This window comes from Phodopus roborovskii, unplaced genomic scaffold (genome assembly GCF_943737965.1).
Source record: "Phodopus roborovskii unplaced genomic scaffold, PHOROB, whole genome shotgun sequence".
Taxonomy (NCBI): domain Eukaryota; kingdom Metazoa; phylum Chordata; class Mammalia; order Rodentia; family Cricetidae; genus Phodopus; species Phodopus roborovskii.
The window spans coordinates 17864459-17880213 of NW_026126514.1; the positions used below are offsets into that span (position 1 = coordinate 17864459).

Here is a 15755-nt window from a genome sequence, read left to right on the forward strand (position 1 = left end):
TTTTATGTAATAATTTCATAATCTCACTAGTAAATGAACTACAGTAAACACCAAAGATCTAACCAAAAAAAAAAAATTTAAGTGAAGAAATTTGAATAGTATTAGGCTGGGAAAATGGCTCAGTGGGTAAGAACACCCGCTGTTCAAATAATGTAGACCTGAGTTCTAAATCCCCAGAACTCAGGTAAAAAACCAAGCATGGCTAGATATACCTGTAACCCTAGAAGTGTGTGTGGAAAGACATAGGAGGATCATGGGAGCTTGCCAACTGACCGCATAGCTCCAGGTTCAGTAGGGACCCTGTGCCTCAAAGGAATAAGGTGGGGCATGACTGAGAATGGACCTAACAACTTTCTTTGGTCCCTGTATGGATGCATGCACTTATGTCCACATGTCTACACAAAACACACACAGACACACAGACACACACACACACACACACACACACACACACACACACAGAGAGAGAGAGAGAGAGAGAGAGAGAGAGAGAGAGAGAGAGAGAGAGAGAGAGAGAATGGCTTTCTTCCTCCTTGTGAAACCAGAAAAGACCAAAAGATTTGCTTCATTTAATACCCACACCCATCACACACTATTTAATACCCACACCCATCACACACTAACTATGTGGACTCTTTCTGAAATATGAAACTCCAAACAGGGTCAGGCACACAAGTGATAAATAAGGCTAGTTTTCCTAGTCCTTCCCAAATGTCCTCTAATGGTATGGTATGCTGCTCCAGGTGCAATACATACACATGTACTGTTATTAAACAAAGACACAATTATAACTGTTTCCATTTAAGTACTTTCTCCCTTCCATTCATTTGATTGCTGTCAAAAATTACATCCTCCTGAGATGACAGGCCTTAGAAAACAAAGAGTGTACCTTTAAGAAATATTTCAGACAATATTATCTTGAATGAATCCAAAAAAATCCAGAAAAAAATATTCAGTGCCAGTTTTCACACATTATCCATCTTTCTGTCTTATAGTTTACACTCAGAAGTGAGGTTGCTGATATATGACAAGTATTAATGCATTCATTTGAACTAAAATATTAAGTCAGACTTTGAGAAAAGATAATATGGCAAGGCTGGTTGGTTTGGCAATTACCACTGGTCTTACTAATTAGCTTATATAGAGATAATTTCCATAAAATGAATGAGCATGGTCTAAGCAGAATTCTACAACGATCCCAAAGCTCCTATCTTGACTCTGGTATTCATGCCCTGTATGGTCTCTTACCTCTGAGTGCAACAGGCCCTGCTAATACAATGGAATGGCATTTCTATAAGGAGGGTACAAAATATGGCAAAGGCAGAGCTAGAGAGATGACTCAGTTCCCTGAACCCTGCCCTGGCAGCTCTCACCAAGTCCAGCTCCGGAGACCTGAAGCCCTCTTTCAACCTCCAGTTTCCTGCCCTCCTGTGATACACATTCACACATGCAAACACACAAGTTAAGATGTGTTAAAAAAAAATCATAACAAATATGAAAGAGGTGACCACTAATCAGCTGACCCTGAGCTAATCAAAAGTGAGATTACCCCAGGTGAGCACAACCTCATCGGGTAAAAAAGATTTTAAGTGGATGTAGAAATATAAGACAAGAGGACTAGAGTTCAGCTTGGGAGAAGAGTGCTTGCTTTGCATGCACAAGGCCTGGGTTCAATCCCCAGTACTACAAATAAACAACACACAAAACGTCCCAAGGTGAATTCCTGTTGAACTTAAATGAACATACTATGATGAATAGCATGTGCCTAGGAATGGGACATGGCCTTTAGAAGCTTTGGCTTCGATGCTCTACCTAACAAGGAAATGAATTCTGTCTAAGATCACATAGGCTTGGAAGAAAAGCCCAAGCCTTAGATGAAAACCAGAGTCCCTGCCAAAAACACTCACTTCACTATTTGAGACCCTAAGCAGAGACCCAAACTAAATTATGCCTAGACTTCTGATTAAAAAACAAAACTATCACAGATGTAACTTTATCTACATTTTTGGCAATCGTTTGTTACCCATAACAGAAAGTGAATACAATGAACATTGAAGGAGGATATGGGAAGGTCTTCCTTTTAGCCAGAGCTACCTGTACTGGATCCTTAGGTAATTTTCCAAATGACAAAGCACACAGAAAGAGTAGAGGCACTGATGTGTGTTCTCCAAGCCTTTTAGAAAACAGTTATTTCTTTGGCCACATATATGTGTTTCTGCAAGAATGATACTACAGATAGTAAGGGATTAGATACTATTCAAAAATGAATGACTCATAATTGTTGCCAGGACAAAACTGGGAGCGTCTACTAGCTTGGCATGCTGTTGGCATTGTTGCAAACAAGCGTGTTAAGGGAAAGATTCCTGCCGAGATGGCTACCCGGGACAGATGAAGGGAAAGGACCAGGACAGAAACAAAGCCACAGGGAGGGCACGGGTTCAACTGAGGCACCAGCCTGTTCATCCAGAGAGGCACTTTGTGAGAAGTAACAGAAAGGAGCCTGAGCTGCTGGGGCTCATGCCCTGGGAATCCTGACTTTGTACAAATGGGAAGGAAAGACCAAGAGTGTGAAAGTGTTTTTAAGTTCAAGTGCAGTATCTTTTCCCACAAAGACATTTTAAAGCAAATTTTAATTGTCCCAGTTCATATTGTCTTTCTTATTCAGATTTAGAATTTTTCTTGCTAAAAGATGGTGCTTAGTGTGGAACAAACACACTGTATTGATTAGAAAGTGGCCAAATATTATATCAGGAGAATCCCTCTAAATCACCACGAGGCAAAAAGGTGCACAGTGGCACTCAGGAGGTGTCTGGTCACACACACAGCAAAACCCTGTCTCAAAGGGGGTAGATGGTGCTGATCTGTATTACTGTTAAGCTCCAGAGGAGTTGACTATTCATAATTGTCTCATGAATTGCTAGAACAAGAATTTTCTTCCAAAGTCTGCTACTTAGAATTAGACTGCTAAAAGTAAGTACCTGTTGTTAGGTACCAGCTGTGAACTGATCTGACCATGGAGTAGGACTCAAATACAGTATGGGTTATACTGAGGTGTAGGTTTATGAGACAAGACTGTAAGTTTGGTTTGGGTTACTCTGTGCACCTATAGCATGTATGTAGGACTGTCCAGAAAAAAACAGGAGAACGCAGCAGTTTTACACAAGCTACATGGTAAGTCCACTTCAAGAAAATGGTGTGTGACTATAAAAATGTAAAGGGATAAACCATGCAACTATCTGAGGAAAGGATGTTCACAGAAAAAGGTACAGGGGCTGCAATGGTTCCACCGTTAAGAGCACTGGCTGCTCTTCCAGAGGAGCCAGTTCAATTCTCAGCTTCCTCCTGGTACTGTAGCTCCAGTTCCATGGAATACAATATCCTCTTCTAGTTTCCATGAGTACTGTACACATGGTGTACACACGTACATGCAAGCAAAACACCCATTCATAAAAATACTTTTAAAAAATATACAACAATTATAAAAGTCTTGAGACCAACATTCTATATGTCTACATAAAACAGTGGGGAGTGGGCACAGAATGAGACTACAGAGCCATTAAGCTTTATGCAGCTTTACTCTAAGAAACAGTGGTAGTTTTAAACAAGAATGCCATGACCTCACCTCTATAGTACTGAGAAAGTAAAGACTGAGTGGGCTAACAGGAGGAAAGCCCCTGGTGGGAGATGTCATTCTGTAAATATGTTTCTCTTATTGGTTAATGAATAAAGCACTGTTGGCCAATTGGAAAGCAAGATAGGCGGGACTAGGAGACAAGGAGGATTCTGGAAGTAGTAAGGAGGAGTCAAAATGGAGGACAGAGAACGCCAGCCCCTCTCTCCAGTAAGATAAGACCACATGGAAATACTTAGATTAATAGAAATAGGTTAATATTTAAGACAGAGCTAGCCAATAAGAACTAGTAACTGGCCTACAGCTTTATATCTAATATAATGTCTCTGTGTGTTATTTGAGGCTAGCATGCCTGGGGTACCAGGCTGGCGGGAAACTACTCATAACTAGCCCAATTATGGAACTATTGCAATACTCCAAGAGAATGGTGCTGTGACTTGGCTCCAGGTGGAAGAAGAGGAAAAGTATGAATTGATAATCAGAAGAACTTGCAGTCTGAAATAGAGCTAAAAGGGTTTGCTGACATGTGTAGTAGAAAAGAGAACTCAAAAGTAACTCAAGTTTGAGTGACTAGAATGGAGCAGCCGTTTATTGACCTAGAATATAAAGCAAGATCTTCAGGGACAGCATCTCTGTGGAAACATCACAGAAGAATCTGAAGTTTAAATTTAGGAGAGGGGATTGAAGTTTAAAAAAAGTACTTTAGGACTGGGAACTGGGATATATTAGCTTTTGGTCTGAAATACGAAGGGAAAAGGGGAGGTAGAAGAAGGATAAAGGCAAGAGGAGGAGGAAGATGAGGAAATTAAATATGAAACCAGAAGAAACTAAAGTAATTTGGATCACCAAATATAGATGGTATGAGAAGCACTAAGGCTGAGTGGGATCTCCGAGAGAGTAAGAAGAAACAAGTGTCTTTATGCTCTGAGAAGGTCAAAATGATGTGGTTAAGGAGGTAAGACATCAAGATACAAGAGCTATACGAGAGAGGCCGAGATGGGAAGGGACAGACAGAGAAGACATATCAGGAGAGTTCGAAGTTTGGGGAAGCTAAGTGGGGTTTTTTGTTTGTTTGTTTGTTTGAAATGATTTGTAAGGTGAAAGAGATCAACTGCCAAATATTTCTAAGAACTCAATTAAGAAAACTACAAAGCATTTTTGTTAAGAGGTGTGGAAGAACTTACAAAGTGACTTAACGAAAACTTCTGTATGGCTTCTATATGGCCCAGGGATACACAGCAGTGTGTTGAGAGAGAGAAGGGAGGAAGAGAGGGAGAGAGGGAAGGAAGAAGGGAGGGAGGATGAAGAAGACATGGACCTTAATGTTATTTTCAACTTTGTGCGTCACCTCTAAGTATTAAGCTATGAATTTTAAATAAGTAACCCTTCATATATTTCAAAAAAAGCTTTCTACTGATTATCATATGTAGCATGGATTCTAATCGGTATTAATAATAAAAAACCCAGAGACAAGACATTGGGGGAAGGAGGAGGAGCTCAAAGATCAGAGAAGCAAAGCGGCCAGCCACTAGTGAGTTCTTACCTCTACCAAGGCACTCCAGCCTATCCTCAGACGCTGCCTATGACTGCCATGAGCTCCTGTCTCCTCCCACCTTATATTCCTCTCTCCACCCAGCCATATCACTTCCTGTCTCAGCCTCTTTAGTGCTGGGATTAAAGGTGTGTCACTCCAAGTGCTGGGATCACCTTTGTATGAACTGTTTCTCTTTTAGACCAGATCCATTTCATGTAGCCCAGGGTAGCCTTGAACTAACAGAGATGGAGAGATCTGTCTGCCTCTGTCTCCTGAGTGCTGGGATTAATGTGTACCACCATATTAACTAGTGTTGCTAGCTTTGTACTATGACCGTCAGGCAAGTTTTATTTGTTAGATCATAAACAAAATATCACTACAATCACATATTTTTATGAAAAGAATTTTTGGTTGTTAATTTTAATATGACTACATGAAATAACACTAACTCCATTAGTTCCATTAAAATTTCTCCCTTCGTCAAATATACAGCCTAACACAGGATATAATCAAACTTTTGTTCCTTTGAAAGAATGGCCATGACTAATATAATAGACATATATTTGATTTATGCCAAGTGGTAATACAGGTAATGCTTTGGATACTCAGCGTAAAAACATTTAATGGGGAAGGGAAGGAGAACTGGGATCGATATGTAAAAATAAAAACAAAAAAAATTTTAAAAAATGAATGGAATATTATTGTTCCAAATATACCATACTAAAATTAAACTGATAACAGAAAAGGATTACTAAATTGTGGCTTACAGGGAACTAAATGCAGCAAGTTAAAATGCATCTCTAATATTCAGTCTGTTGAACCCCTTGGGTCAGTTTGGGTCATTATTACTTTGGAATAATTCCAAATGATTCCCACAGGTTCTATTGTTATAGTCAGCAGCTTTGGGAAATCCAGAACGGGCTACAAGTTAAAAATAAATTTTAAAAAATTTAAATCATAGAATCTGTATTAGTTTCAGAATTTCTTCTTTCTTTAAAGTGTGCCTGATATTATAATAAGGCCATGATGCAGGCCCAGGGTTAAATTCTCTAGTAGTTTTCACTGCTACAGTCACTGGGCTGCTATAGCTGAGTACCAGCTATATTGTTACCCCCCCTACACACACACACACACACACACACACACACACACACACACACAAAGGAGCTTTTTACACTGACAGAGGTGGGGCATAGCATAGCTCGGACAGAGAGTCTGTCAGGCTTGCACAAAGCCAGGAGTTCCATCCCAAGGGCATAGAAAAAAAGAGGGGACAGGGGAAAAGAAAAGAAAAAGTCTGTTACAATGAAGGCAGCAACAACTGTTATAAATGTATGAATGACTCTGGTGAAACTTATACACCCAAGAACAGAGAACCCACCCACCATCTCCTGTAATTCTGAGAATGCCTTCCCAGCCTATAGTCTTTCAATTTCTATATAGTATCTATTGGATGTTACAGTTCATAGGAAGGATACATGTTTTAGGTAAAATTAAGTAACTACCCAACATAAGCAAGTCTCTCTACAGAAGGCAATCTTCTCTGATGGCAACTCTCTCTGGCACACTCCAGGACCAAAACACAGAATGCATTAAAACAGTATGTCCAACACAGTAACAATCCTTCCACACTGTAGGGAAAAGGGCCAATCAAAGAAACTCAACCTGACCCTGAAACAAGAGCCAGTGAAAGAAACACACCCTGGTCCTGAAACAAGAGCTAAAAGGTTAAAAAAAAAAAAAAAGCCAATGAGAGAAACATACTTTGGCCCAGAAACCAAAGCCAAATCTGCCCCTGCTCAACTGAAAACAAAACCAACCAATCTCTGAGCTGGAAAACCAACCAATCCCTGAGGACGAAATCTAGCCAATCCGAGTTTGTTCAAGCTTAAGGGGATCGAAATCTCAATTCCCTCCTTTTAAATCTTCTCCCTGGAAAAACTCTGCCCCTAAGAAGCCCTTTATAAATCTGTTCAGTTGGCAGCTGCCCTTCTCCACCCTGGCAGAGGCAGCCACTCTCCTGGATTCCTCCTTCCCAGATAAATCCAGATAAATTTCTTGAAACAAGAGTTTTGGGTGAAGATCTTCTTTCCCAGGCGCAGAGCAGAATCTCTACTGGGAAGCTCCCTTAGGGGAACAGAGCAGATTGCTACATTTCTGCAGGGTTTTCCCCTTAGTAGAGTGAAGCAGAAGTAACATCTTGGGCAGGAGCTGAGAAGAAACAGATACCTCTGCTGGGAAACTCCCTGGGAGGGGGGGGGGGACACATAGCAGAGCTCAGCTGGCTGTAACCACTCTCTCAGAGAGGAGCAGGATTGCCACATCCTGCATCCTGTGGGGAGTGGATGGGTCAATGTGCAGCATGAATAATAAAAACCCAGAGACAGATAACTAGGGTTAAAGCTGAAGATCAGAGAAGCAAACCCAGCCACTAGAGAGTTCTCACCTCTACTGATTGCATCTCCAAACTGCACAGCTCCTCGGACTGCCTAGACTGTCTTCTCCTGCCTTATATTCCTCTCTCTGCCCAGCCATATCACTCCTGTCTCCACCTCCCTAGTGCTAGGATTAAAGGCATGAGCTCTGTTTCTCTTTTGGACTGGTTCACTCTCATGTAGCCCAAGGTGGCCTTGAACTAACAGAGATCCATTTCCCTCTGTTTCCTGAGTGCTGCTAATAAAGTTATGTACCACCACTGCCTGGCCTCTATGACTGTGGCTAGCTTTGCAGTCTGATCTTCAGGCAAGCTTTTCTAGAAAATAAACAAAACATCACCACAACCATTCACCACCGTACCCCTGCTTCAGGTACAGCCTGACTTTCCCTCTGGAGCTGTACCACTTATATTCCTTACTAAATATTACAACTCTCCCCCAATACACAAATATTCCTTGCACCAGGCACTATACACCAGTGTGGGGGCTCTACTGAGGTCATGACTACTATTCTAATGGTTAAATACTGTCCCTTAAGTTCTGCCATCTACACACAGTGAATGGTTGTGACAGTCAGGACTCCAGAGTGACAGTAAACTGCCTAGCAGGTGAGAAGCTAGTGCCTCCAAATTAGAGGAGAGGGAATGGGCAGGGCAGGTGGGCGGGGTAGATGACTTTAGAATAATACTGCTTAGGAGTGCAAATTGGAGATAACTAACTATACTTTGTCTAGCCTTAATCCAAGTCTTAAGTAACATGTTCATACAAAATACACTTGTACTTTAGAGGAGGCAAAGCAATCTGTTAGGAAAGCATATTCTTAGGGGATGGGATGGCACTTCTCTCAAAAGTGCTGTTTACTTTGTAAATCTTTTAGTGACGTGGCTGTAGGCAATTTCCACCTTCTTAGCAGTGGGCAAGTATTGGTGAACTCAACCCTACTGTAAGCATTCCTTATGTAGTCACTCCTTTAGAAATATGCTGTATTTGTTAGCCACCACCTTGAGGATGCACTTGGGCAGTGTATTGATGTCTGCTAATATCATCTCATCGCCATCCAGAAATCTATGTGTGGAAAGCTTAAAGTCCTCCACACTGCTCTCATCAATTTCATCAGGGAGGGGCGATTTAGATACTCTTCCATACTGCAGCATCTTCCAAGAGCCCCCTGTCCAGTGTTTCATTAGTCTCTGGCCTTGAGTTCTTGATGTAAGCAGAGAATTTGACAAAGACGTCCATTCTAACAGTGTTTGACTCTGCCAGTTTTGGTGAAATCTTTAAAGTACGTGGTGGGGTGGGAGAGGTCAGGGATAAGACTTCTTCAAGAAATTCTCCATCTTTTTTACATCCTTTTTGACTTCACTGTTGAAACTTATAAACAGTGGGTGGGTCCCTGAAGTCAAGTTCTGCAGGTTCACAGGCTTCCATTTTAGGCCAATGATTGTGACATTAAACACAACTTCTTCGGGCCAAAGAATCATGAAGAGCACTATGAAAAGGAGCCATTTCCTATGCTTTCTCCATCACTCCCTGCCTAGAAAAGAGCTGATTGAGGGGCTCTTTGTCCTATTCCTTCAGCCCTTTCAGGGCTGTAGTTGGATGGCCTGGGCCAGGATGATAGAGTCAAAGCCATGGCTCACTCACATGGCCTCACACCTCCTGTGATTCTAGTTTACGAATTTTACCTGGAAGTGTAATCCTCCCAAAACCCAATTATGATCAGGTTAGTCTAATTACTTTGTACAAGAATGCTAACCTTACAGGACTTCTATTCTCTGGTGAAAACCTTAACTTGATTTACATTTAATCTCCTAATTCTCCTGGTTCAGAAGACAAGCCACTGCCTACCTTTCCCTTTGCTGCAAATCTTTTCTTCCATAGTATTTTGTTAATTCATATGATCTTTCGGATACCAGCTTGCTAGTCTGTCTGTCTCTCGGAACTCCCTACCACAGCCACTCCAATGCAATCTTTATGACAGCAAGACCCTTCCTACAGCTTCACTGTCAGAACTATCACCTGACACACGGATGGCACTCAGGTAATATAGTCGCTTACAGTCTCTGGAATTTAGCTTCCTCAAAGGTGGCTTCTTGACTCTAATATACATTAATGATACCAACTCTATTTTCTCAAGTCACCCTACAGACTTTCTGGAGAGAAAAGATCTGGTGTAGCCTTCTAAAATGAACTCCAAGAAATAGTGATAAGAAGCAAAACATCAGACTCTCTCAGATGCTACAAATGTATTTCTTAACCTTCTTTTACCTTGCCACACACTATCAATCAACCCAGACATTTTCTCACATCACTAAGATCAAGCTGTCACAGAGTGGGAAGGTCAATATTTAACCTGAATCAAATTAGACCCAGGAAATTCAACAAATTCTATCTCCTTCTTATATTTGAAACTACAGATGATAAGACAATAAACATTTTCTCTTCCATGGCTAACCTAATAAAGAAAACCATCAGAAAAAGTATTAGTCAAAGGAAATTTGGGACTCAAAACCATGATTAAATGATCTTAAGGCAAATTTTTATATAAGACTATATAAAAACTCTCAAAAAACACATGCACAAAATACCAAAAGCATTTAAACACAAAGGTAATAAATTGCATTTACAAGTATAGCATGTTCTTTAGTTTTCATTAGTCTCTGGCCTTGAGTTCTTGATGTAAGCAGAGAATTTGACAAAGATGATACCAAGTAATATGATAGCTTCACTGTTCTTGGAGAGTTGTGGCAAAGACATTTATAAAGTTCCTGGCTCTTTTAGGGATGATACATAATTTAGCAGTAATGTTAACAATCCATTAGTAGTCATTTTACCCTGCTTATAACCCCATATGCTTTTAAATGCTCTAGGTGACACTTTCTTTTTAAAGGTAAAGATAGGGCTGAGAGTGTTATCAGTGGTAGAGCATATACTTGTTGTGCACAAGGTCCAATCCTTAACACCAAAAACTTTTCTTAATTAAAAAAGCAAACAAAAATTTGTTTCTACTTCCAAAATTACTTCTTACAAATCCCCCTTTCAGCTTCTGTGTTTACTCAGTACAATGATGCTTTTATTAAAGAAAATAGGGGATTTTATCCATTTCTTAAACTTTTACTTATTTATATATACGTGTAGGTGTGTTTGAGCCACAGAGGTCTGAGGATACCTTGCAGGAGGAGTTGGTTCTCTCCTTCTACCAATTCTTTTTTTAAGTCAGCACTCGTATATTTTCTTGTCTTTCTTTCAAGAGACTACATCACAAAATTGCTGTCATCCTTGTACAAGGATCCTGCTAATCTCTGTATTGCAGTTGGTTTTACTTTTTCCATTTGTTTAAGACTCTTGTATATGTGTGTCTGTATATGTATGTGTACCTGTATACGGGAACGTGCACATGAGCACAGGTGCCCATAGAGCCCAGACAAGGATGTTGATTCTCCTGCAGCTGGAGTCATAGAGGGTATGGATCTTCTGATGTGGGTACTGTGAACCAAACTCAAGTCATCTGCAAGAACAGCAAGCACTTTTAAGCGCTGGCCATTCCTCTAACCAGTACCACCACAATCATTACCACCATCACCACCTCCTCCTTTTTTTACTGTTTGCTTGCTTGTTTGTTTGAGACACTGTCTCACTATAGCCCTTGCTGACTGGAACTCACTCTGTAGACCAGGCTGGCCTCAAATTCACAGGGATCCACCTGCCTCTGCCTCTGCCTCTGCCTCTGCCTCTTGAGGGCAGGGATTAAGGTGTGCCACCATGCCCAGTATTTTGTTTTTTGTTGATTATGTTTTACTTTAAAACAACTTTCATTAAATCAAATTAAATTCACTAATTGTTCCAATTTTAGTGTAAGTGGTGCAAAAATGAAAAAGCCTTTCATGTTCAAGTTGACACTGGTAATTTTGCTAAATATGCACAAAAACTTGTATACTCAAAAACGAAATAAAAATACTCAAAAAAAAATACTAAGCACTTTTCTTTTTTCTTTTTTCTTTTTTTTTTTTTTTTTTTTTTTTTTTTTTTTTGGTTTTTAGAGACAGGGTTTCTCTGTATTGCTTTGGAGCCTGTCCTGGAACTCGATCTGGTGACCAGGCTGGCCTCGAACTCACAGACATCCACCTGCCTCTGCCTCCTGAGTGAGTGCTGGGATTAAAGATGTGCACTACCAATGCCCAGCACTAGCCACTTCACAGTGTGGTACTTAGTTTAAAGTTCTGATTACTGTCTATTGATTAATTTATTTCACAAGCCTATGAGATGAATTTATAGAATTCTGGCTAGCCAAAATGAAAATAATTTCTATCTAAAAGAAAGGATAGCCAAAACTTACTCATTTGTGTTCTTAAATAGGAACTAATCTTATAACTTAGCCAATAGTTTTAATATTACTTCAGTAAGTAGCCTATAAATACCCAAATGGTCATATGAATGGCTTTAACATCTTACTAACTTTTTCATTAACTAAAACACTGAAGGCTGGGGATGTCTGGGTAGAGTGCTTAGCCAAACAAGCAGGAAGCCCTGGGTTCTGTCTCGGGTGATAGAGACAGGAGGATCAGAAGTTCAAGGTCACCCTCCTTTACATGACAAGTGTGAGGGCAGCCTGGGCTTTGTGTGCCCTCTCTCAAAAATAAATAAGTGTAAATCACTGGCGTGTGTTAATTTACATTTTGAATTAAAGTCATGACTTCACCTTTCTGAAATGTTTTGGTGACTTCACCAAAATGTACAAGTAGACTAATCTGACTGAGCCAACACTGGTTAAAATTGCTCATTTACATAAGCCAAACCCTTCAAAGCAGAATTTTTGGCCTAGATAACAAATACCATTAGAGAATAACTTCACTTTTAAAAATTCACCTTTGTGCTAGGGATGGTGGACACCTGTAATCCCAGCACTGGGTAGTGTAGGACCAGCAGGATAGGTGGATCTGAATTCAAGACCACCTTGGTCTACAGAGTGAGTTCTAGGACAGCCAAGGCTACACAGAGAAACCCTGTATCAAAAAAAATCATAGTAAATAATAATGATAATAATAATAATAATAATAATAAATCCACCTTTATATTCTTAGAATCTGGCATGGTATCAAGTATCTAAGTTGTGTTCAACAGATGTTAAATGAATACATAAAGTTAGAATTCATCACACCACATAAAATATGAATTAGTATCAACAAAATTTTTCTAAAAATTAGATGTTTTCCATGGATGTGTACTTAAATCCTATAATGCTAATTTAATATAAAGTAGTATTAACTGCTTTTAACATTCACTACAGAAGACCAAATTGTCACAGATGTGTTTCTTTCCTTATGAAGTAATATACTACCTACAGAGCACCTGGAAACAAATAGGACATGTAAATGCACAGCAGTAGGTCTAAAGCAAGAGACTGGAGTTGGGTGTTAATTCTGGTCCTGTTTCTGATCTAATCTGAAAAGTTAAATGTGTACTTGTGCATCAAGGATCATACAGTCTAAGCCATCTTTCGCTGTTAAAAGTACTAATGGGCACACACTTGCATCATGTCACCAACACAGATTTAGCTGATAAAGGTACTCCGCCATTCCGTGAGGTGGAAGGGCCAATGACTATCTCGGCTAACCCCCCCTCCCCCAGTGTTAATTCAAGACAGTTTTCATTATGACTACTTAACATGCTTTCCATTTCCACCAAGTTCTTTAAAATGACATGACTCGGTGTGCTTCCCCAAGGAAACCAATAAACATCTCCTCATGAGAATTATGCCAATGGAAAACTTGAAATCCTGAAAGTACCAGGAAATGTTTTTACCGTGAAGGTGTCTTCCCATTCCTAGAAATGGACGATGAATTACTTTTCAAGTGTAGTTGCTGTTGTTAGTGTGTGTGAACGTGTGAACAACTTCTGGGAGTCAGTTCTCTTCCAGTCAGTTCTGGGCATTAACTCAGGTGATCTGACTTGCCAAAAAAAAAGCACTTCTAGTCCCTGAGCCATCTTACAGGCTCCCTCAAGTGTGGAGTTTTAACTAACTGGAGTAGTTGGTGTGTGTGTGTGTGTGTGTGTGTGTGTGTGTGTGTGTGTGTGTGTGTGTGTGTGTATGGAGAGAGAGCGACAGAGAGAGAGGTGGATCCTCAACGAGGGCCAGAACAACTCTGGAGTCAGTTCTCTCCTACCACCTTTATTTGGATTTCCAACAATGACATTCAGGCCATCAAGCTTGTGTGGTTGGACAGCAAACCACCCTTCCCCTGCTGAGCCTCTCACTACCCCAGGATGATGATGATGATCATCATCATCATATTATTATTATTTACTATTATTTTAATTCGTGTTTATTTTGCAGGAAAGGCAAAATGTCTCAGAAGCAGCCCATGTTCGGGAGGCATGACCGCTAACGTTGAGCCCATGTGCCTCACTTACAAAAAGAACAACAGCAACAAAACCATTGTGCAATTACCTAACTTCCTAAGTGATTGCCACCAACCAGTACAAGACAAGCATCCTAGCCTTGCATCCAAACTCCAACGATGACTGCATGTTCTCATCGCTGCCAACAAACTGACCAAATTTTATGAGGCAGTCCTTGTATTCAGGTAAGACTTCTGCAGGAAGTGGAGAGGCGCTTTTAGATTCACCTCAAGAGCTGGGAAAACGAATACTATGACTCACTGACACTTCACACATGTGAAATACACATCCATATGGGGGGGGGGCACTGCCTCACAAGCGAATGGGCAACCTCGGCAAGCAAACCGCCCGAGGCGAACACCCCCAAAGAACTTAATTAAAAGTAGTTCCTCGGTGTGAAACTGCATTTGATTTTGAAACTAAAAACCAGCGGGACTTTGTCTTGCCCGAATCCTGCCTGAGGACAACAAATTGGTCAACGGCGGAAGTTGCCTGACGAAATGACTGTAACATGAAATCCAATTTTATGATCATAACAAAACCTTCCTTCCGGGACCAGGCCAAAAAAAAAAAAAAAAAAAAAAAAAAAAAAAGTTGAGCAAACGTCCTTCGGGATGCAACAGGCAATTATGAGCACCCGGCGCCCAGGCCGGAGAGAAGGCTCGGCCCGGGGACCCGGAGCGGGCGCGACCCGTGCTCCCCGTTACAAGTTCTGCGGGCGCCCGGCCCGGCCCACCCGGCCCACCCAGCCCGCCGGCCCGCGTGCGGCACCTCCCTCCCTCGGCCCGGGCACTGACCTTCCGCAGGGCCGGGACCAGCAGTCCCCGCCATTTCGGGCTGTTTTCTTCGCTGAAGAACTCGTAGGGCTGCGGCGCCTGCTGCATGGCCCCGGCCGCGGCGCCTCCGCATCGGAGGCCGGCCCGGTGGCCTGACAGGCAGGGCGCGGGCCGCCTCGCCTCGCCTCGCCTCGCCCGGGCCACCGCCTCCCGCCCGGGCCGCCGCTACGGCCGAGCGCTCGGGGGCGGCGCCGGCGGGCGGGCCGGCGGGCGGGCGGGCGGGCGGGCGGGCGTTCACCGAGGCTCGGCGGCCCCGCAGCCCCGAGGAAGCGCGGCGGCCCGAGGCGCCCTGCTCTCCCCGCGGCTCGTCGGGCGGCTCCTCCTCCTTTGTCTGGGTGCGCAGCCCGGAGCACCGCCGGCCTCGCCCCCGCCCCGACTCCCGCTACGGCCGCGGCGGGCGGACAGCGGCGGCCCGCAGTGTCCTCATCGCCTCCCCCGCCCTCCGCGCAGCCGACGCCGCCCGCCCGGGCCCGCCCGGGTCACCTCCAGAGGACCCTCGGGGCCGAGCGGGCGCGCGTGTCCGGCGTGCACAGCGCTGGCCGCCGCCGCCGCCGCCGCCGCCGAGCTCCGGGTCCCAGCAGCCGCGGCTCGGCTCCACCGCCCCGCGCTCGCACTCCTGAGTCTAGGGAGAAGGCCAGCACGGAGCATGCGCGCCGCCGAGCGAGCCGAGGCGCCGGGTGCGGGGCCGGGGGGCCGAGAGGGTAATCGGTCTCTCCTGGGAATGTGCGCCGGGCGGGGTGGGAGCTGCTCCAGACACACTCAGCAGCGCTCTCAGGGTTTGCAGACAGCCCTGATTCGGTGCAGCTCTGGGGGGAAGCCTCGAGCCATGACCGCTTTACTGGGAGGCAGTACACGGGTATGGGGCGAGGAGGACATTTGTCTGATAGGATATTTCATTTGTGCGCTACATGGCTCCTTTA

The 15755-nt window shown here is 43.0% G+C and overlaps 1 protein-coding gene across 4 annotated transcripts in view; it reads right to left on the minus strand.

Moving 5' to 3' along the window:
* The window catches only part of Sos2 (SOS Ras/Rho guanine nucleotide exchange factor 2), a 207751-nt gene extending 192753 nt beyond the window's left edge, over positions 1 to 14998 (minus strand). For 2 of the 4 annotated variants that reach the window (XR_007835198.1, XM_051195927.1), the window contains exon 1: positions 14797 to 14996. Coding sequence is in view for 3 of the 4 variants with exons in the window: in XM_051195927.1 (XP_051051884.1) it covers positions 14797 to 14883 (87 nt within the window). In the remaining variant the exon portion in view is untranslated. Of the gene's footprint in view, positions 1 to 14796 lie in introns of all 4 variants that reach the window. The other 2 variants (XM_051195930.1, XM_051195928.1) reach the window with 2 other exon arrangements.
* Positions 14999 to 15755: the final 757 nt, after the last annotated feature.